The sequence below is a fragment of the Nothobranchius furzeri genome, chromosome 4 (assembly GCF_043380555.1).
Source record: "Nothobranchius furzeri strain GRZ-AD chromosome 4, NfurGRZ-RIMD1, whole genome shotgun sequence".
In the NCBI taxonomy this organism is placed as follows: Eukaryota; Metazoa; Chordata; class Actinopteri; order Cyprinodontiformes; family Nothobranchiidae; genus Nothobranchius; species Nothobranchius furzeri.
Genome location: NC_091744.1, coordinates 52,229,724 through 52,253,010, shown reverse-complemented (window position 1 = coordinate 52,253,010; position 23,287 = coordinate 52,229,724). Strand labels below are relative to the sequence as shown.

Sequence of the window (23,287 nt, the reverse complement as noted above, 5' to 3'; positions counted from 1 at the left end):
CTTCAAACTGTTTGTAAACCTGGAGGAAAAATTATAGGCAAGAATAAAAAGGTGAACTTGATTGTGGTAATTCTTTTCTACAGCACCAACTGGCCCGGAGGGCCATCACAGACCTGGCCTCCCCGTACGGTACTCGTTACAGATACGGCAGCATCATCTGTGAGTTTCGTTGTGTTACTATTAAAATCTTTGGGCTTCAGGGGCTAAAAGGCTACAATTATACTATTAGACTATAATTCTCATCCTTAAGGCAAATCCTGGCTTGTGTTTTTATGTTGTTGTGTTTTATGAATAAATACATTGAGTTATTGTAGCGGACAGTGTGGGTTTAACTATTCCCACTGAGTAAAGAAATAAATGGAGACGGATGAGTTACTGTGGCAATGTCTCAAGGGGGAAGATGAAAAAGAAGACTCATTTACAGTAGGTAAAGATGGAAGCCTTTCTGTCTGGTTGTTTTGGTCAAAGTAAAGCCAGAATGTTTTTTATTTACTGCATGGTATACAGGGCGAATGGTGGACTGTGCCAAGCTCATTGCTGCACAACCTGATGTATTACCTAGCTCTAGGCTCAGCAGCCCAATAGGAGAAGCCCAGACTGTCCTCTCTCAAGCAGGATCCACCTTAGACATGTCATCCTTCCAGCATGTCCGGGGTTGGACACAAGGTCTACGTCCAGAGAGGTATCCTGATTAGATGCTTGAGCCAACTCAGCAGACTCCTGTTCACTATAGAGAAGCTCCAACTCTACCCCGACTCCTCCACCAGATGTCTGAGCACCCTTTTCCCAAGACTGAACCTGGCTGCCCTGCGAGGCCACCTGCATTTGCTTCACTTTCTAGTTTAGCGCTCTTTTTGATTACAACAGACATTTAGAATCAGCTGCTCTAGTGGCATTTTATCTAAAATGGAGCTCTCATGAAAAGGTTGAACAGTAATAACATTTCTGTTCATTGTAGACCAGGCTAGTGGTGGTGCCATCGACTGGACCTACAACCAGGGCATCAAGTACTCCTACACCTTTGAGCTGAGGGACACTGGTCTTTATGGGTTCATCCTGCCTGCCAGTCAGATTGTCCCCACTGCCAGTGAAACGTGGCTAGGTCTGAAGGTCATCATGAACCACGCTCTCAGGAACCCTTACTAACATCTTGTGTTCATGATTAAATTTGTGACTTATGGAGAATCTAATTTTGGTCACTCTGGAGTAACTCCAGAATAAAAATTGTAACAAAGAAAATAAAAGTTTGAAAATTGAAGTTTTCTCTTTGTGCTTTGCCGCTGTAGCTTGTCTGGTTGACCACTCTTTGTTGTACTATTTTTAGATAGTTTTTATGACTATTTTAAGCTTTGTGTGTTTTTTTTCTATGTGCAGCGCTTTGGTTGGCTGTAATGCCATGTTAAAAGCGCTTTATAAATAAAGAGTAGTATGGTATACATTTGTTCATATGTGTGGAGAACCCACACATGCACAGAGGACCCTAGGCTGGGATTCAAACCCGGGTCCTTCATGCTGCAAAGCAACCATGCTAACCACTGCTCCACTGTGCAGCCCACACGAAGACATATTTATAATGAATTGGACGCATCGGCGTTCCTCTGAAGCAAAAAGGTTTTAGCCCATGTAAAGCTAAATGCATCTGTAATATTTGGGTAATAGTCTTTTCACACATGGACTTGATGCTGCTCTCACAAACACTCCAAGTCTTTATTTCACAATCGTTCACAGCTAAAACCATGAAACCACTTCATCTGAGACGGATGGTGAAGGGTTTAACTCATCAAAAAGGCTGCGGAGAAGTTCTGACTGACAGAAGTCCATGATGAATACAGTCCTTCCAGGGTGTCCGTAGTTTATGCCGATGACATCACGCTTCACAAAGATCTGATTTCCTTAAGTGACTACGACTGCATTAGCTCTAGACACCAGTCTCCACAAACACACCTTACAAAGGCTGGTGCTCCATCCTCACACAAGTTTAACACAAAAGGACACACACACTTCACATTCCACTGATTACAGGCCGTTAAACATCCAGTGATGGGAGCTAGTCATCCACAGAAACATGCCAGGTTAGAGAAGAACAATGATCTCAGTGCAAAAAAGCTTTGAATTGTCAAGTTCACTGATCAGGCACTGTGCAAAAAATCCAAACGTAAACAAGCAGATATTAAATATCACTCACACATCATTCAGGTGCTGATTGTTGTCCAGATCGGAGGTCTGAGCTCCTTTTCTGCTCACATCCAGCTCAGGACTTCCTGAAGCGTGTGTAAAAAACACATTTTATTGAAGGAAATTAACTAAAGATGGAAATCAAACCATGGAACACTGGAAGTCGAGCCAAAACTAAGAAGTGAAGTATTTTCTTTGCTATAGAAACAAAACAGCGCAGTGGTGGAGGTATGCTGGTTGTTCTGAGGCAGGATCGGGTCACTTCCAAGGTCTGCTGCTCTGAACCCTGGAGCCGTGTCTTCCAGCTGTGGAGGAACTCAGGCGGCTGGAGGCTGTGGACCGGCTGCTGCTGCTGGCGGACATGCGGCCTGTCGTAAAGACGAAGGACGTGTCATAGCCAGGTAAGATGGAAAATTCAACAGTTACTACTGAAGCTTAGACAATACATTCACTTTTCATGAAATGTGCCTAAAAATAGATTTTTTCATATATGAATAAAACACCTACAGATATTTTAACCCGGCTCTGGCACGCCATCAGGTGTGTCTGAGAAGAGAAATAACTACAACATGTGGGACAGCAGCTCTCGAGGACCGGGATTGGACACCAGTGTCCTCTGGGGACTGATGGGGGAGGAGGGGGGGGGAGTATTTTTTTCTTCTTTTTTGCCTTTCCTTTATTTTTTTTACATACAGTGGTTACGGAAACTATTTAGACCCCCATCAATTTTTATATTGCAGCCATTTGCTAAAATCAATCCATTCATTTTTCCTCAATGTACACACAGCACCCCATATCGAAAGAAAAACAGAATTAGAAATTTCTGCAGATTTATAAAAAAAAAGATAACTGAAACATCACGTGGTTCTAAGTATTCAGACCCTTTGCTCAGTGTTTAGTAGAAGCACCCTTTTGAGTTGACACGGCCACGGGTCTTCTTGGTAAACAAGTTTCTTACACCTGGATGTGGAGATCATCTGCTATTCCTCCTTGCAGATCCTCTCCAGTTCTGTCAGGTTGGATGGTGAACGTTGGAGCAGAGATGCTCTATTGGGTTTAAGTAAGTCTGGCTGGGCCACTCCTTCGTTATTTTTGCTGCTTGCTTAGGGTCGTTGTCATGTTGGAAGCTAAACCTTTGGCCCAGTCTGAGGTCCTGAGCACTCTGGAGAAGGTTCTTGTCCAGGACATCCCTGTACTTTGCTGCATTCATCGCTCCCTCGATTACAACCAGTCAGTGCAGCCAAAAAACTGCCTCACAGCATGATGCTGCCACTGCCATGCTTCACTGTGGGGACTGTATTGGACAAGTGATGAGCAGTGTCTGGGTTTCTCCACACATACTGAATAGAGTTAAAGCCAAAACGTTCTATATTGGTCTCATCAGACCAGATAATTTCATTTCTCACCACCTCGGGGTCCTTCAGGTGTCTTAGCAAACTCCATGCCGGCTTACATGTGTCTTGCTGAGGAGAGGCTTCTGACGGGCCACACTGCCATAAAGCCCTGACTGGTGGAGGGATGCAGTGATGGTGGACTTTCTACAACTTTCTCCATCTCCTGACTGCATCTCTGGAGCTCAGCCACAGTGATCTTTAGGTTCTTCTTTACCTCTCTCTCCAAGGCTCTTCTACCCCAGTAGCTCAGTCTGGCCAGACAGCCTGCTCTAGGAAGGGTTCTGGTCATCCCAAATGTCTTCCATTTAAGGATTATGGTGTCATGGTCTGCATCTGCCCCCTCCTTTATGTGCCTCCTGGTGTCCTCCATCCCTCTCTAGATTCCCTTTTGTGTCCCTTTGTTCCCCAGCTCCTCTTGTGCTCCACTCCAGATTCTCCCCTTGTGCTCTCTTAGCGCCCTCATGTGTCCTTGTCTGCATCCCTGTTATGTGTCTTATGTTGTAGCTCTTTGGCGCCCTCTTGTGTCCTTTTTCTGTGTGTCAGTTTAGTGTCTGATATCTTTTTCACTATTTCCTCCCAGGTCAGCTCCATCCTCGTTGTCCCCAGCTCAGTGTGTGTGTATGTACTATGTCCTCCTCCAGCAAGTTTGTGTGAGTCCTTCCCTCTGTCTTTAGGAAATTGTTGTTTAGTTTTGTGTTAAGGTATTTGCCATCCTCTGTTTCTGTTTTCCCCATTGAGTTGATTAGTGTCACCTGCCTTCCCTCCAGCAGCTCACCCCACACACCTGCTTCCTGTTTCCCTGATTGCTCCTCCCAGAGTATTTAAGCCCTGTCTGTCTCTGTGTTCTTGTCGGTCCATTAATGTTTGTTTGTTGTTCTTGTCAGGCTTGTTCCTGTTCCTAGCATCTAGTGTTCCAGTGTCTCTAGTGTTTTTATTGCTCAGTTAAGATTATTGGATTTTTGGGTTTTGGCTCCCTGCTTTTGGACTACTCCTAAATAAAGGATTTATTTTCATCATCTACCTCCTGCCTGGTTCATCTGGTTTTCTGCATTTTGGGTCCTAAACATCCTACTACACCAAAACGTGACATATGGAGGTCACTGTGCTCTAGGAACCTTTACTGCAGCAAAGATTTTTTTGTAACCTTGGCCAGGCCTGTGCCACAATTCTGTCTCTGAGCTCTTCAGACAGTACCTTTGACCTCATTGTTGTGATTTGCTCCGACGTGCATTGTGAGCTGTAAGGTCTTATATAGACAGATGTAGGGCTTTGCTAATCAAGTCCAATCAGTATAATCAAACACAGCTGGACTCCAATGAAGATGTAGGACCATCTCAAGGGTAATCAGAAGAAATGGAAAGCACCTGAGTTAAATATATCAGTGTCGCAGAACACAAAGGGTTTGAATACTTGGGGCCATGTGATGTTTCAGTTTGTATGTTTTAATAAATCTGCAGACATTTATAAAATTCTGTATTTTTCTGTCAATATGGGATGCTGTGTAGTGATGGCGAGATGAAGCCGCATGATGAGCTGAAGCTTTCCATCCAACTGGTCGACTCTTGATTCGAGGCACCGTGACAACTCAGGTGCTCTATTGCGCCAACAAGTGGATGATTCATGTAAAACTTTAAAATGACAAAATAAATGCTTATGATGGAAATATATTTTATTTCATGACGTTTATTTACAATTTTTTTATGGGAAAGAAAACTGCGCATGCTCAACCTATTTAACCTGACTGAACACTTGCTGCATATAAACTCACGACATGATCGGACCATTTCAGTCCATGTAAACAGAGATTTGGGTTTTCCGATCGACAACGATTTGAATCGGATTGGGAAAAATTTGGTGCATGTAAACGTGGTTTAAGACAGGGGAATCAGCAGTAACGACGTCTAAAGGCGCACATTTATATTTTTAAATTTTTTGTGTGTCCTGTCTGGCTGTGAAGCACAGAATTGATGTCTGAATGCTGTTGACAAGCCTTACAGATTTACTCTCAGGTGAAGCATCAAAGCATCTGCTTTTAATGTCACGTCTGATTCTTAAAGGGACATTATGGAAGTTTGACAGCCAAAACATGTATAGAAATAATACATTTCTTCTTCATACATTCTCCTGCAATGCCCTGGTCCTGTAGAATGAGACCTGGCATTTTTACTGTGATTGCCTGTTTTTCTGTAAAATCACAGAAAAAGAGCTGCTCGGGTCGAGCAGGCTGCTTCATGCGCGTTCACGCTCAGGCATCGCCCTCCGAACCGTTCTTTGAACGTTGTTTCAGCTGTCATCAAGGATATAAATGTTACAGACACCACAGATGTAAATGGCGCTTTAGCTCGCTTAGTAAAGCGTTGGGGTTTCATGCAGAAGATCTGGGTTCGATTCTGGATGTGAACATCATTTATTTAGTTTCTTTTTTACATTAATGGTATTTTTTTTTTTACAGTAAGATGCCCAAATTTTTATTTGAGACTTCCCGAACAGCATTGAATTCACAGATAAAAAAGATGTGGGTTCAACTTTCATTTTGGAACAATTTTTCAAGCAAGAGAAGGGAATGATCTGAGCATGTAGGAGGACTGACCCATCATAAACCTTTGTCGGCTGTGCTGAAGAGAAAGGTACAGAACCAAATTATTTAATTAATTAGCTGCTCGTTCTCCTGTCCTCTGTGCCACACACACACACACACACACACACACACACACACACACACACACACACACACACACACGGGACCGTCTCAGCTGTTATTTTCGTTAAGGAGTGTGCACGTACAGCATGGGCGCCTCATGCACGAGCCTACTATTGAAGCTACCGTTACGCTTTTGGCCTGAGGGGGCAATCGCGAGCATAAAAATTCAAAACTCTGTAAAGTCCCTTTTAAACTTTATTGCTATTGTTTTTGATGCTTTGTAATTTCGACCAGACACGGAGTCAGAGGTGAAAGAGAAAGGAAGAGACAAAAGGTGTGTGTGTGTGTGGGGGGGGGGGCACAGAAATAAACAATTATGAACAAGAATCTGCTTCTAGACCTGCAGAAAGAGAAGAAAAATGCCAGAAAAAAATGGGACACACAACAATACAACAAGATCAAGCTATCACTGCATCAACTTCATGAAGAAATATATAATCAACATTGCTTAACTGAACAATCACACAATTATAAATCACAGTGCATTAAGTGCCCACCATAGTCTTAAAACATGTGTTGAACATGCCCAAGCCCATACTAATGAGAGCACCATGTGAGCACCTGTGTGTGTGTACACGCCAGGGTTTCCCTTACATAGGCGTAGCCGTGGCGGCCCGCCACGGCTGAAATCTTACCGCCATGCCTACAAGATCCCAAGTTTTATTTATTTATTTATTCTTTTTTGCGCTGTTTCCCAAAGAAGCAGCGGGAACTACTATGTTGTCACTTGTGATCACAGCCGGCGGGCAGCAAGAAGAAAGGAGCAGGCAGAGCAAGGTGCAGTTACAGCATAAGTTACTGAGTTTAAAATTAGAAAGGTAGCAGTGGATATAATGCATTTTGGTTTACATGCTTCAATAGCATTAAGATAAACGAGTGTTGACGATCTTGACAGGGTTTCCTCCAGTGCTTATTAGGCCAGGTTTTCCTCCCCCCACCAGGCTAATCATTACTTATTCATGTAAAATTTATTTATTTTTTCATGTCTGACTTTAACCGCATCTAATACTGTATTACGGCGTGAGCGCAACAGCGACAACTTAAGATCGATGTGTGAGCAGCCTGAGAGGTCGGGTGTTTCGTCTGAACCATTAAAACCTCCAGCAGGCTACGCTGCACTATTGACGTTTTAGCGCGCGGCGCTAACAACTTAGCGACGTGACATGTCTCGGAGAAACCGTAAAAACACGTTGGACGCTTCTTCTGAAGCGGGAAAATAACACCTCTTCTTAAGCAGAGCACGACGTTGCCTCGGCTCGTTCACGGCCGAGCCGGACTGAGCTCGATAACATTGACCCAGCACAGCCACTGGGTCGTTGGAGCTGCCCCGTGACTGCCTGATGGAAATCCAGCGGGTTTCATCACACTCGTAGTTTCTTGTTTTTGCTGGGGACCCCCTGTATTTTACTGCTCCCTCCTGCAATCTTCCCCTATTACAATTTAAAATGATTCTGTAAATTCCGTGTATCAATAGAAAAAATCTGCCTCTGCCAGCTGCAGTAAATGTAGTCTCCAAATAATAAATAAGAGGTGCATTCATCTGTGTATCCTTTGATCCGCATTAGTGATATTCTCAGCACCAGAACAGTGAAGCAAAGAAAGATTCCTGAGTTTGTTAGTAATTTTATTTATTAGGTGCATCTAACCTGTTCTACTTTTCTCTGAAATGAGATCAAATCAGTGCTTCTATGGGTTGTCTCCAATCTGCACTGGAAAATTTTACTTTATTTAGAGATGTTTCATAATTTCTCCCCAATCCGATCCTCATTCCGATTGACGTGCATGCACACAGCCATTCCGATTGTTGGAGTAGAATAATGCCCACTGCGCATGTGTGCAACAGCTAGCGAGCCACACCGCTGTCATTTAGACTACCTGACTTAAAAATGACAGCTAATTAATGAGCGTCAGCTTTTAAATATGAAGGCGAGCCGTCCCCGTTTCTGTAATATCTAATCCAGAACTTGCATTTTGTGGAAGTAAAATAATAATCTGATTACTGCACAAATAATTCAACAAACGTGTTCAAGTCTGTAGTGGAAACACGCAGATTCACTTCGGGTTTGCAGCACGGATCCCCGTTCCTGTGAACGCAGCAGATGTTTCTGCAGCCGGTGGATGGAGACGTGCTCGTGAAGAAGACCGGGTAACGTCGGTTACACAAACCTGGTTTGAGTTTAAGGAGGCTGATGCTGAGTAGAAAAACATCCTCAGTTAAATATTCTGGGTGACGATCTGTATAAAAACACGTCAACACAGATGAGATGAGATGCGGTTCGTTTAACATGATGAACACAGGCTTCCAGGCTTTCTGAACATCTCCTGTTATTTAGTTTGAACCAACTTTCTCAACAGTTTCAGCTGATTGTCACATTTTATTAATAAGCTACAACAAGCTCAGTAATAAAACATGAGTCTGGCTACATCTGGGGGCCATGCCGAAAGCCCCCCGCAGCTCCACACCGCTTCTGCGGGACGCCTGCACCACGGTCGGCCCTGGCCCCGGCTGCAGTGGGAGAGCGCGGGACAGCTGTCGCTGCTCCCCTCCATCTGCGCTTCCTCTCACCAATCGGTTCAGCGCCTTGGACCAGGACTTCCCTCCACTGCCAGCACCTGGCCACCGTAGCCTCACAGGATCTGCTCCCAACCCAGGGAATCCCTCCCAGCCGCCGGAGCACCAGTTGGCGTCCAGCAGCCGTCCATGTCGCGCCATTCCCCAGGCTGCCCTGCGCTGAGGGGCGGTACATCATACCCAGAACCCACGGAGCAAGCCCTCGGTGCAAACGACCCACCATGGCAGCCCTGGGAAGCCGGTCTTGGACAGCAAGGGTTCCCCTGCACAGCTCCAGTCGGAACAGGCAGCCACCACTCTGATTATCGGTGATTCCATCATCAGGAATGTGCTAATGAAAGGGGCCCGTACTCTGTGTTTTCCCGGAGCAACAGTGTCAGACATCACGGATCAGATCTTGGTAGGGTTGTCACGATACTAAAATTTCAAACTCGATTCGATACTTGAAAAAAAATACTCGATACTCGATTTCGATACTTTTTGAAAACACCCATTTATCGAACAAGTTTATTCAAAAAATAACATTCCTCAATTTATATTACAAAAATTAAATGTTAAGAATTAAGTGTGTAAAGTGCTTAAACCTTTCAAGTATCAGCATTTTTTAAAACGTGCATACAAAAAACGGCGAAAGTTAACACTTAAAATCATGAATTATCTCACTATATATACACTATTTGCAGAGTGATGTTTTGCTGCTTAAACTCTGTTTAAGGTGCATTTTTGTCATAAGATGTAATGCCATATGTTTTGTTCTGTACTTTTGAACAACTCTGTTGGTCAATAAAGGGAGAAAACAAATTTCTCCACAGTAGGACTGTCAGCTCCGCAAGGGACAGACACGCACGGACTGACGGAAGCGTTTTGCTCTTTTACTTGTCCGTCTCCTGGAGAGTGTTGCAAAGCAATTGCCCGGCAGGACAACAGAGGGCGTAGCGCTGTTCTGTGGTATCCTGTCATCCATCGGTCCAAGATCGTGTGTTTATATTGTGTTTTTTGTGTATATAAGAGACTTTTAACAGGGACATATTTGTCTCTCATTCTCCCACCCCTTCATGCGCTTCCCACCTCTAAACCCACGTTTCCTGTCATTTCCGTCCACAAATAAAATGCTTGCTGCGCATCGTTTCACTCCTCCAGTCACGGGGAATTAAACGTTCATATTTTTAGAGTTTTTTCGCGAGGTATTCTTCAAGCTTCTCCGTGTCTGCCGCTAGTTATCCTCGGCTCTCTTTGCAATGGCGGCGCTGTAAACAACAGCGGCGTCCTGACCAATCACAAGCTTGCGTAATCCGTCTCGTTCGACGGATGTTTAAAAAAGTGGGCTCGACTCCGTACGTACTTGCGTGCCCTACGCAAGGACGGATAATGGCGTTGCGTGTCTCCGCACTGACGCAGACGGAGAAGCATAAATCAGGCTTAAGGTACATCTACCGGTAATCTTAATAAAAACAGATTGGCGCACGGCAGTGACGTCATTAAAAGCGCCGGTTAGATTAGCCGCAGCTAGTCTGTTTACGCCTAGAAATCCCAGACCAGACCCGCTCCAAACGAACAGGGGAATCACGTTAATGATTCCTAACAAAACCTTTCGACATGAAGATGTTTTGGTGCAGATAATGTCTTATTTCGAGGCTGCACCATGGGTGCCCGTCCGCACCCGTTATATGGATATACGCTGACGGCGATTCGGCGATGGACCTACGGTAAATACCCCGGGGAATCCAAGTAGCACCAAAGTTGTCAGCGTGAGTAAACAAACGTACTGCATGCTAGAAATTAAGTCCGGGTTGCAATAAACGGGAGTTTCCTTTAAGCACAGGGCACTAGGGCAACTACGTGTCGGACTTGGTATGCTAATTAAGTTGGGCTGTGAGGCGTCTCCCAAATTCGCTGTTTATGTTTTTGTTTATTTATTTGGCAGACAAAACTTGGATCGGAGACAACTCGCGTGGGAAATTGCTATGTAGCCATGCGGCGTCTTCTTCTGTTTGTCTGGGAGGCGGAGGTTGCTTTACGGCATCTGGCTGTCGTGCGTGTCGGTGTACTTGAAGAAGGCTGTGTATAATAGTCCATAATATCGATACCACAGGGATGGAATATCTCATTTAGATACCACTTTTAGTATCGATTTATATCTGGGTATCGATTTTTTTGACAACACTAGATCTTGGACATCATTCAACATCACCCCACCATGACTAAAGTTATCATTCACGCAGGCACTGACGACATCCGCAAACAACAGTCAGAACTGCTCAAACGGGATTTTATTCGTCTTTTTAATATTTTCAAGAGCACACCTGTGTACGTTTTTATTTCTGGCCCCACTCCTACCATTGGCAGAGGAATTGGACATTTTAGCAGGCTCCTATCCTTGAACACCTGGTTCTCCTCCATTACAGCACTGAACAGCATTGGTTTTATAGACAATTTTAACATTTTCTGGGGGAGGAGGGATCTGTTCGGCGCTGATAGACTCCACCTCAATAGACATGGCACACATACCCTGGGGATGAGCCTGGCTTATCCACGTCCCCCCCTGCATCCCACACTGACCTCTGCCACTCCTACTAGCCCCCCCCCCCCCCCCCCCCCCTCCTGCCCCATCAGCCTGATGCCCCCTGGTCCAAGCACCTACAGCATTGATTTTAACAGTAACTCACATATCGGACTTGGACCCTGCCAAATCAAACACATACCTGTCATTATCAGCAGAGAGTGACCAATCAAACATAAATCTAGCAATCCCAACTTCAATAACCTTAAACAGCTACCAAAAACCTCAAGTTCAGTAAATCACACAGCCACTCTACCTCCAGGATCTGTTAATATGGCTCTTTTTAATGTTCGCTCTTTTCTCCACAATCAATAATATTCTCAACTCCAACAAAAACTCAACTCAGAAAACCCTCTCAAACACTCTGTTTGTGAGGAGTTTGCAGCCCACTTCAGAGGGAAGGTAGACACCATCAGATGTAACATTTTATCCTCTCAACCTAACGTGGTTTTAGACACATCTGAGAGTGTGTGTCTACCTGAGGAAACACTGGACAGTTTTGTCCTGGTTGAAGCTGAGACTCGTGATAAAGTTTTCTGGTCAGTGAGACCCACCACATGTGTCCTGGACCCTATTCCCACTAGGTTTTTAAACAATTTTATGATTCTTTAAAAGATGAGGTTTTAACTATGATGAATTGCTCCTTTCAGACGGGGGTCTTTCCTGCCGCTTTTAAACGGGCGGTGCTGGGGCCCCGCTGAAGAAGAGCCATTTAGATTTTAATGATTTAAACAATTAACGACCGGTATCCAACTTACCATTTTTAAGCAACATTTTAGAAAAACTTGTTTTAATCCAACTCAATGATTTTATCAACACCCATAATGTTTTAGAAAAATTTCAGTCTGGTTTTAGGGTGAACCACAGCACAGAGACAGCCCTTCTGAAGATTTTGAATGATTTTAGAGTAAATTATGACAAACGGAAGGTGACTGTGCTGGTTCTACTGGATCTAAGTGCTGCCTTTGATACAGTAGACCACACTATTCTTTTAACTCGTTTGAAACGGATCGGCCTCTCTGGTGCTGTTCACCAGTGGTTCACATCCTACCTCAGACAGGACTTTTATGGTGAGTCTGGATACCTGTTCCTCTAGGGTTCAAGGTAGGGCTGGGCGATATGACGATTTTAGACCGTCTTACGATCTACACATCTGACGGTCTGTCATTTTTGAGAGACCTTTTTTATCACGATTCACAGCTCTGCTGTTTAATTTCTGCCTCTGAATGAAAAGGGAACTTACCTCAGGCGAATGACACACCTTTGTTTGACCCTTAACCAATCAGAGTGAGTCATAGTAATATATTAGTGCCCCGCTTGTTTTCACCTGTGTGTGAACAAACATGGCTTTGGCCGCGGCTGAGAGCAACAACGAGGTTTTCGTTCCGAAGAGGAACGCAGGGTTTCCTTAGCGCGCGGCGCTAACAACTTAGCGACGTGACATGTCTCGGAGAAAGCGTAAAAACTCATTGGATGCTTCTTCTGAAGCAGGAATATAACACCGCTTCTTAAGCAGAGCACGACGCCGCCTCGGCTCGTTCACCCTCTGCCGAGCCGGACTGAGCTCGGTCACTGGGTCGTTGGAGCTGCCCCGTGACTGCCTGATGGAAAACCAGCGGGTTTCATCAGACTCGTAGTTTCTTGTTTTTGCTGGGGACCCCTGTAATTTACCGCTCCCTCCTGCAGTCTTCCCCTATTACAATTTAAAATGATTCTGTAAACTCCGTGTATCAATAGAAACAATCTCTGCCTCTGCCAGCTGCAGTAAATGTAGTCTCCAAATAATAAGAGGTGCATTCATCTGTGCATCTCCTTTGATCCGCATTAGTGATATTCTCAGCACCAGAACAGTGAAGCAAAGAAAGATTCCTGAGTTTGTTAGTAATTTTATTTATTAGGTGCATCTAACATGTTCTATTTTTCTCTGAAATGAGATCAAATCAGTGCTTCTATGGGTTGTCTCCAATCTGTACTGGAAAATTTTACTTTATTTAGAGACTTGTTGCAGAAAATATTCAGAATGCGCAGTTTTTTGCTACCACAAGCGATCTCTGGTCCAGCCGCACATCAGAGCCGTATTTGAGCTTAACTATCCACTACATGAGCAACTGGGAGCTACATAGTATTTTGAACAAGATTGCACAATACGTTTGCAATTGACATGTTTGCACTTTAAATATGTTTACGATTTTAATTTATGTTAAGTTACTTGAAAAACGAGAAAAACTGATTTTTGTAATAGTTTCTCTCAGGGCTTTTATCATCTCTGGTGTGAGTTTAAAATATAAGTGTGTTAGCACTGTGCTGATTATCCCTAATATGAATAAATGTTTATTTATTCAATGTTTCTCTTCTTTAATACGCAATTGAAGTTATGCTACTCATGGATAAAAACATCGTGATAAAATCGAAATCGTGATAAAATATTGAAAAAATCGTGATATTCTATTTTTGCCATATCGCCCAGCCCTAGTTCAAGGGATTACACGTGGTGTGGTGTGTGGGTTCAATTTTAGGCCCAGTGCTTTTTTACCTTTATATGCTCCCTCTTGGCAGTGTCATCAGAAGACACGTGGTGAATTTCCACAGTTACGCTGATGATACACAGCTGTACATCTCTGTGTCTCCTGATGACACACGGCCAATGGACACACTTTTTAACTGCATTTTTGATATCAAATCCTGGACGGCAGAAAACTTTCTCCAGCTCAACCAGGACAAAATTGAAGTTTTAGTGATCAGTCCTGAGGCCCAGAGAGAGAAGCTTTTACCAAAATTACAATCACTGTCTCTTAATCCATCTTCACAGGTGAAGAACCTGGGTGTCATCTTTGACTCTGAGCTGACTTTTATCCATCATATTAAAAATATCACCAAAATAGATTGTTATCATCTAAAGAACATCGCCAGAGTCTGCCCCATTCTCTCTCGGGCCAAAATGGAGACGCTGATGCATGCTTTTATCACCAGCAGAATAGACTACTGCAATGCCCTGCTTTCTGGTCTTCCTAAAAAGACGATTTCAGGTTTACAACAATGACAAAACTCAGCAGCACGTGTCCTGACCAGGCCCCCACAATGCGGCTCAAAAATTGAAGCAATGCCGGAAGTACCTAAATTGCAGTTCCACCCTCATCCACTAGGGGCTGGTGTCAGAAGCGAGCAAATCCTCATTGACTCCCATGTTAAAAATACCAATTTGACAGCAGAAATAAACATGTTTACAGCCTGGTTCCAAAACGTGTGTTGTTTAAATTATCTAGTTTACACTCATGACAACTCTGAGATGGGTGAATTTTTTCTCACTCTTCTGTTTAAGTGTATTAAAAGCCTAAAATTCTGTATAATTAATGAGCATCAGACCCACGTGACCACAGAGCTAGCTCCGTGGAAAGGCCTCAGTAGAGCCTCAGTCTGGCCTGGAAACTGCTCCGGCATTTTGAGTCTGTGTGTGTGTATTCTGTTTTGGATATTTTTTGTGCAGTTGTTGGACAAAATGACTTGCTGTGGCATTAATTGCACTAATAGAGCGTCCAAGGAGTCTCCACTTCATTTTTTTCGGTAAGTAAAATTATATTTATGTATTTTAGGTCACTGCCGAGCTGAGCTTAGATTTTAACAAGTACTGTTTAACCATGAAATTTAAATGTAATAGGGTAAAACCCAGTGCATTTAACATAATGCTGCACTTTAGAAAATGGGTTGAAATATAACATGTTGGTGGAGCTGGGTTCCGACTATCGGCTTGTGGAGCTCTTGGGAGACCGATGTTTTCCACCCGGTGCTCCCCTCCCCGCAGCTCGGCGCATCTCTGTCTGATCACGGCTCCTGTCTGCTGTGCGGACTGCTGGCTCGTGGAGCTCTGGGATGGAAACCTTTCCACCCGGTTCTCCCCAGCGGCAGCTCTGCGCATCTCAGATCGCAGCGGCGCTTGTCTGCTGTGCGGCTGCCGGCTTGTGGAGGTCTCGGAGACCTCTGTGTTCCACCTGGTTTTACCCAGCGGTCAGCCCGGCGTATCTCTGACTCAGAAGCTCTGGTGTTGTGCACAGTTAACTCCGGTTGTAGCTAGGTTGCTACCTCCGTTAGCTTAGCTCCCACCTCCCCGTTAGCTTTGGGTTAGCTTCAGGTTAGCTTGTAGCAAGTTCGGGTGTCATCAGTTGATCCCAGCCTTACAGCCCCACCCTCAGCTCCACCTCTCTTCCCTTTTGTGGAATTGTCTGGGCTTGAAGGAACCTGTGACACGGTCAAAATGGCGGTGGTGGCCACCTCCCATTTTTCTTCAAAAATGTGTAATTGGAGTCTATGGAAACCCATTGTCCAATATTTATATGTCGATGGTCCTGACGAAGACCAGGAAGCGGGAGCACATTACTCCAGTTTTAGAATCACTGCATTGGCTCCCCGTATGTTTCAGTATTGATTTCAAAATACTTTTAACGGTTTTTAAGTGTCTTAATGGTCTTGGGTCTTCTTATTTTTCAGAACTGCTTTTACCGTATGAACCCACGTGGTCTCTGCGCTCCTCTGGCAGCCGCCTCCTTGTCCTCCCTAAAGTCAGGACACATATTCACGGCGAGGCATCCTTCCAGTACTACGGTCCTCGCCTCTGGAACGAGCTGCCAGGGGACCTCAGGGCCGCTGAGAACATTCATGTTTTTAGAAACAGGCTCATGACTCATCTTTTAGCTTAGCTTTTAACTGAATACTCTCACTTTTAAAATTAATGAATTACTTAGATCAAATAAATAAATAAACTATTTATTTTATTTATGTATTCTTTCTTTAAACATGCTTTTTAAACAGTTTTTTACCATGATTTATGATCAACATTATTTTAATATCTATATAACTTTTTATATTACAATTCTCATTTTAGCTCTTTGGATTTTAAATTTTAACCGTAATTTAACCTTTTTCCAGTGCTTCCTCTGTGGAAGCCCTCTGCCCCGGTGGTGGTGGTCGGCTGTGGCGGCCTGGGTGCTTTCCATGTGTGCCTGGGTGGTGGTGGGTGTCTCTGCCCTCCCCTCCCTGGGCGCCCGGTGTCAGTGCCTCGGCTGCTGCTGTGGATCTGCTGCTATCGGGGCGGATGGCACCCCTGATGGCATTTCCTTATCCTTGTCTTAGCTGGTCTGGCTCATCTGATCTCAGCCAGTGGTGATTTTTTTTTTACCATGGGGAAGGAGGCATGTATGCGTGTGTGTCGGTGGGGGAGTGTTGTGAAGGGTTTTTATTGTCAGACTGTTTTTAAAATTCTGGGGTTGGGAGGGAATGTGGTATGGGGCCTTTTAAATTTGTTAAGCACTTTGAGTTGCATGTATTGTAGGATAAAGTGCTATATAAATAAAGTTGATTGATTGTTTGATTGTACAAACTGCCAACGAGGCCTCAAACGTCACTGCTTACGTAATCAACACAAGCCTCGATAAGCGCTTCACCAAAAAATGTCCTGGATAGCTGACACGCTTCGAAGCGTCGACACATCAGACATATCAATAGTGCTGTGTACATTAATGAGGGGAAGAAAAGGTATTTGATCGATTTTAACAAATGGCTGCAATTTAACAAAGAGTGAAAATTTGACATGGGTTAGGGTACTTTCCCTGTAAATGATAAATGACCTGTACTTGTATAGCGCTTTTCCTAGGAAGAGGACTCCAATGTGCTTTACACTATAGTGCATTATTCATCCAGTCACACGCTGGTGGTTATAAGCTACTATGTGGCCACAGCTGCCCTGGGGAGCAGTGACAGAGGCAAGGCTGCCAAGCACAGACACCACCGGTCCCTCCGACCACCACCAACAGGCAGGGTGGGTTAAGTGTCTTGCCCAGACACAACAGCAGCATTCTCTGTCCGGAGCCGGGATCAATCTTACAACACTCATATTACTGGACAACCCGCTCTGCCTCCTGAGCTGCTGCTGCCCCCTAAGAAACAATCGGTGTCTCATGCATGGACCACCAACAGGCCACAGTACGTGAGGCTGCACAATTGTACGTCGAGGTGGTTGTGTGCAGTACTGGAGCTCAACAGAGCACAGTGTTCTCACCCTTTCTCTTCACCTTCTACACCTCAGACTTCATTTACAACACCAGCAGCTGTCACCTCCAGAAGTTCTCTGATCATTCTCTGGTCATTGTCGGCTGTGTGTTTGAGGGTAAGGACCAGGAGTACAGGTCAGTCATCAAGGACTTTGTTGACTGGTGTGAGCGTAACCACTTTTGCTTGAACACCAGTGAAACCAAGAAAATGGTGGATGACTCCAAGAGAAACACTCCTCTCTCACCAGTTAACATCCAAGGAGCAGACATTGAGGTGGTGGATACCTTTAGGTACCTGGGTGTTCACCTCAACAGTAAACTGAACTGGTCTAACAACACAGATGCTGTATTAGAAGGGCCAAAGCTGCCTCCACCTCCTGAGGAGGCTGAGGTCATTCAGAGTTAATTCCCATCTTCTAAAATCTTTTTATCACTCTGTGGTTGGCTCTGTTATCCACTCTGATGGGCTGATGGGGTGCAGGCAGCTCTGACGAGACAGGAAGAGACTGAACAAGCTAGTTCACAAAGCTAGCTCGGTTCTGAGTTGCCCACTGGATTCAGTTGAGGAGATGTGTGAAAAGAGGATGCTGGGGAAGATGACCTTCATACTAAACAACCCGTCCCACCCACTGCATTCTACTGTGGAGACCATGGACAGCTCCTTCAGAGGCAGACAGAGACATCCAAGAAGTAAGACAGAACGCTAGGTCATTCTTCCTCTCTGCAGTAAGAGTGTAAAACTCCTCAGTTTAACTGGCACTGATATTATCCTGTTACACAATAACACCAATGCAAAATTCAGTATGTGTTCAGTACTCATGCAATACCAGATTTACATAGTTTGTCCCTTACAGTATGCTGCACAGTTCTAGAACCAAAGTTTTCCATTTTTATTCATGGTTTTTAGTGGTCAAAGGTTACAATACTAGCCTACTGCCTATGTGTACATGTACACACGTACCTTTGGTATTATTTTTCTTCAAATTATTCTCTTAAGTGTTGGTGCTGCTGTAACATGTGAATTTCCCCACTGTGGGATCAATAAAGTCTATTCTATTCCATAACAAACAGGACTAGTGCAGGGACGATGCTCTGAGCGTCCCTAAACTCGACCAGCCATACTTCCTCTGTGTAGACAGAGGTCGAGTCTGGCAGGCCGGGCTAATGTAGAGCAGGAGTTCTCAGACCAGATTGTTTGCATTGCAGACGGTGTCTACTCTTACTGGTGGAGCTGCTAGGAATGGGCATCTCTTCCAGCTGCTCCTGGATCTTTGCCAGCTCTTCGGACGTGAACCTCCACCTCTTCTCCGCTGCCTGAGCAGGCTGCTGTATCATGGAGCATTTCCTCCCTTTTGATGAGTTGGGAGAGGACAGGCATGCCGCTGGGAAGGAACCTGTTGTCATTCCGCTAGGAAACTTCTGAGCGATTACCTTCAGACCTTTAGCAGGACAGAGAAGAGGAGACACCTGAATGTGTAAACATCCTGTTTGGACTGGATTCATCCAGTAAAAAGGGGAAAGACATGAACCGTTAGTGCTCCCTCACCCCCACAGAGCATGAAGAGATTCTCAAATCCTCGTTCACACATGGTGGTCGCTGCCAGGCTCGCTATCCTCTCATCTTCATCGTACACAATAATGATCCTGCCCGGGGTGTTTTTCTACACTCAGTTAAGAGGAAACTCCTCCGCTGTAGTTTTGTGAAAGCTCAAGTTAATCTGATCATCTTAAAAGTGAGAAGTACGATGAAGGATACGTATTCCAGCACCTCTTTGGTGTAGGGGTTCATTGTTCTGGACAGCATGGCGATGGGGAAACTGTGCGCTGGAGGAGGAGGAGTTTAGGTCAAACACAGATTTTCTTTTCCTGGCATTAAGATGTTTGCTAAAGCAGCTCTGAGCTCAGGCCACCCACCGCTGATGATGTGGCAGAGGTCATACTGCTCACGGTCCCGCACGTCCAGCAGCAGGTAAGGACAGTCGGGGTAGCACGTGTCAGCTGGAGCTGGACTGGACACCAGCTCACTGGACAGCTGATTAAACTGGTCTTGGCTCCGCTCTCCCACACCACTGATCACACTGGGAAACGACACAAACACAAGTCAAGCTGCTTTTCCTCTGCTAACAAACAAACACTCGTGTCCTCCAGCTCTCCTGGTGTCTCACCTGGCCCTCAGGTTAAAATTTAAATATAATTTAAATATAATTGACTTTTTGCTTTTACTGAACATCTTAAAGTGCTTCATGTCCTCGTCACATTTAGCTGAACACTCCCAGAACGGATCTTCCAGAGTGTAATAAAACCTCTTTCAGACATGTTTTCTTATTTTGGTCTAACAGAACAAAATATTGCCTGCAAAAAAGCAGCATTACTGGAAATAAGGGTATTATATTTTAAATGATCAAAATTTCTTGTTTTGCGTAAAATTCTGTCAAGTACACACTGCTAGGTGAGGATTCTTGAAATTAGCAAAAGAATAAAATATTAGATTATTTTGCTAGTTGTAAGAATCCTAGCCAACAGAACCTCTACACTGCTCCGTGTCCTCATCTGCTCCGTCCACAAGGAGACGCCAAGCTACATCTGCATCATTACAACGGACCAGATGGCGTTACACTCCTGGGATCTGTTTGTACGAAAGCAGGGAGGTGAGACAGAAAAACGACAAAAGGTGCCTAAGGCGACTAACTGAGCTCAGCTGGGAGTGTTGGGAGGACATTTGTCTTAGCGGAGGAAAAAATAACCAAACAAAACATGGGAAGGCCATGTGATTCATCTGTCTCAGTGTTGAGTTTCAGGTGTGTGATGGGTGTGACCTCATAGGTCTGCAGACTTATAACGTCAAGACAGGACTTCACCCAAACCTGCAGAGTACAGTAGAACTTGGGCTAAGTCAGATGTAGCGCATCATTTGGAGCTAATTAGCTCAGAAGAGCTGGTTCCTTCTGCATGCTGAGCTAGTAGCTGCAGCTCCTCTGGAACAGACTCATGATGACTGTCCACAGCAGCGCCTCAGTGCTGTCACTCACCTGGTGCACGACTGTCCCTCTAACTCCGCTGTAGAACACAGAACACGTGTGTGGTTGTGGATAAGGGCTACGGTGGTAGATAAAACCAAGCATGACGCTTGTGAAGCAGAAACAAACACTAAATGTGCAGATGGTCGGTTTGTCTGCAGCTCGGACCTTTTCTACATTCTTACATTAAAAACTCAAACCCTGGTATCGAACAACTGACCTTAAACTGAAACAATGACTTGGTCTAATTTCTGTTCAGAAAGGCTCCACAGGTGTGTTTTACCTGAGCAGAGTTGACCTGGCGGAGGGACAGACGTCCCTGTCGTATCCAGCGGCCTGACTGTGTGAGGCAGGCAGAGTCACGGGGGAGCCGTTAGTGAGGTCCGGCAGACTGTCCAGGTCTGCATCAGACTCCACCGACACACCGTCTGTAAATCAGCATCATCACACACAAATCCATCGGCACTGATCCTGGAGCCCAGTGGTGCAACAGGCTGAAACGGTACCGTGCAGAGCGTGTGACTCGCCATCCTCCTCGCCTCGATTCAGCTGATTAATGTCTGAAACGGAGGCCACTTGAAGGATCTGGGGCAAAAGTAAAAGGAGGAGGAAACAGCCTGGGGTGTGAGTGCAAACATAAACTTTCAGAGCCATCCATCTGAAGCTCGTCACTTATTAATGAGTGTGGGTGGATTGGGTTTTCTTCTCCATCACCTTCAGGTTCACAAGCAAAACCAGACCATTTGCTTCTCATCCAGGGAGTTTCCTCAACTTGAACAGAAAAGTTCCAACCATTTAAACTGTAGTGAGAGCTTCTTTAATGGGAGCTAGTTTACAAAACAATCCCCAGATGTTTGAAACCATCGACAGTGGAGAAGAACCAACAGGCCTGAGGATTTTACTCTCCACCTCCGAGTCTGATCCCAGACAGTTTTAGAGCCAAGTCACACCTTTAGGAACACTATCACAACAACTCATATGAGGACCGAGCATCACTGGCATGACAGCAGAGAGGCTACTGAACTCTGGATGACTGAGAACTGTCACCATCACACCTCCACAATAAAAAACAGAAACAGTTCCTGGCTGGACATTCTAGCACAAAGATTGCAGCAAATTACTGGAAAACTTACCAGCTGTGCAAAAGTTGTCACCTTTAACCTTTTGAAGATTTCATCGTTTCGATACCTGTAGTCTTAAACAGGAAGAGAAAACTGCATCAGAACTGTTAACATGGGACTCTAGGGTCTTCAAGGCTTCCACAAAACTTTCTAATTCTTCACTGAACTGCTACTCTTCTGCTACCAACTCCACCTTCTGGCCAAGTTTGATTGAAACACACCTCAAAGAGACGGTTTTATCTGTGCTCACTGGGCTAACCCACCACTGGAGTTTAGTCTGGAACACTTATCTCAGAGGAATCAGAGCAAAGCCACAAAGAGATGGTTTAACTGGTAAAAATCTGCGAGTTAGAACATGTCCGAGGATGCCACAGACCCTCAGGAGCTTTAGGTTTCACTGTAGATGTGAAGTGAAAAGCTCTTGGGCACTTTACTGCAAAAGGAGGAACATTAAGGGTGGGATAAAATGTGCGAGTTCCACAGTGTCCATCCACTTTTCTGATGTGAAAGGAGACAAAAAGAGGGGCAGCAGCACGTTGACCTGTAGGGTGAATGAAGCCTTCTCATTTGTCTACAGACTGTGTGAACCCAGCATATGCTGCATTTTATCTCATCAGTTTTACCTGAAATATGGCAAATAATCTGCAAACTGCTTCTTTAAGGCATTTCTCAAAACGATAAAGTAATAACAATGGTTATTTGGTAAATAAATAAATAAAGGGGCAATTATTTTATTTTTTCATCTTTAATCATGCTGACCCTTTAAAACACGTGGATTTAGCCTCCAGAAAGGGAGGAAGTGCACACCGTTTGGATGTCACAACTAAAACAAAAGCTTAGTTGTAAAATAGAATGTGACAAATTATTTTGTTTGTTGATTTTATTGATTTAGACCAATTTGAGCAAGAATAAAAACGGAAACGTACGATTTATTAATTTCCCATCCCTATATTAGCCTAGGCATGGGTGGCATTAACTCTGGGCTCAAGGCATCTGGGGTTCAAAGAGAACATGGCAACGGTGATCTGACATGGTACGGATATTTGTTCAACTTCTGTGAACTTCACAGCATTAATTTAACACTTACTTGTTCTAATCTCCTCCAGTCTTGCCATATATTTTGTCAGGCTACAACCTAGAGGTTATGATATAACAGACAAGTCAGGGATAAAGAAACAAATATGCATGTAAAACAACGTTTGATCGGTATTAAAGGCATTGGCTCAACATACCTGTGTCCAGCCTTGTTTTGATATGATCATATTTAGCATTTTTTGGTGTCTTTTTCCTCATGTACTGAATGCACGAAAAAAAAAGTTTGTTTAAAGTGAGCTATTAAAAATGGCCAAGCAACGTCGTTGGTATGGTAACTAAACTAGCTAAACCGTTAGCTTAGCAGCCCCGATTTTTACGGGCTTGTCTTGGTATTTCTAAGGTGGCTAATAAAGCAATAATTCGGGAAACCCTGTGGGTGAATAAGTAAAATAACGTATGTATGCTTATTTACCTCCTCACTGCCGATGCCCCGGCTAAGCGACATACTTTCAAACCGGAGAACACAACATCAGTTAATAGGTTTAATAATGTCAACTATGACTCGCTGGTGTATTTTTGACTAACCAATCACAGAAATCGATACTAGCTTGCGTCATCAATGCAGCTTGACATTCACTTGCTAGTTGCTTAGCAGCGGAGTTGGCTCCACC

General features: G+C 44.4%; 2 protein-coding genes across 2 annotated transcripts in view; one reads left to right on the top strand and one right to left on the bottom strand.

Moving 5' to 3' along the window:
• Window positions 1-1,258, top strand: part of LOC107373665 (carboxypeptidase A1) — a 39,406-nt gene extending 38,148 nt beyond the window's left edge. The window contains exons 10-11 of the mRNA XM_015941800.3: window positions 84-159; window positions 959-1,258. Coding sequence (XP_015797286.2) covers window positions 84-159; window positions 959-1,146 — 264 coding nt within the window. The 3' untranslated portion in view covers window positions 1,147-1,258. The remainder of the gene's footprint in view (window positions 1-83; window positions 160-958) is intronic.
• A 430-nt stretch (window positions 1,259-1,688) lies between these two features.
• On the bottom strand, window positions 1,689-23,188 carry cep41 (centrosomal protein 41). The gene is made up of 11 exons (XM_054732749.2): window positions 23,089-23,188; window positions 22,814-22,877; window positions 22,669-22,716; window positions 21,594-21,655; window positions 20,967-21,045; window positions 20,744-20,888; window positions 19,358-19,521; window positions 19,200-19,267; window positions 18,990-19,104; window positions 18,667-18,882; window positions 1,689-2,543 (listed from the first exon to the last, which is right to left on the bottom strand). Exons 1-11 carry the CDS (start codon window positions 23,119-23,121, stop codon window positions 2,434-2,436), a joined length of 1,104 nt encoding a protein of 367 aa, XP_054588724.1. The 5' UTR covers window positions 23,122-23,188; the 3' UTR covers window positions 1,689-2,433.
• Between the last annotated feature and the right edge of the window lie 99 nt (window positions 23,189-23,287).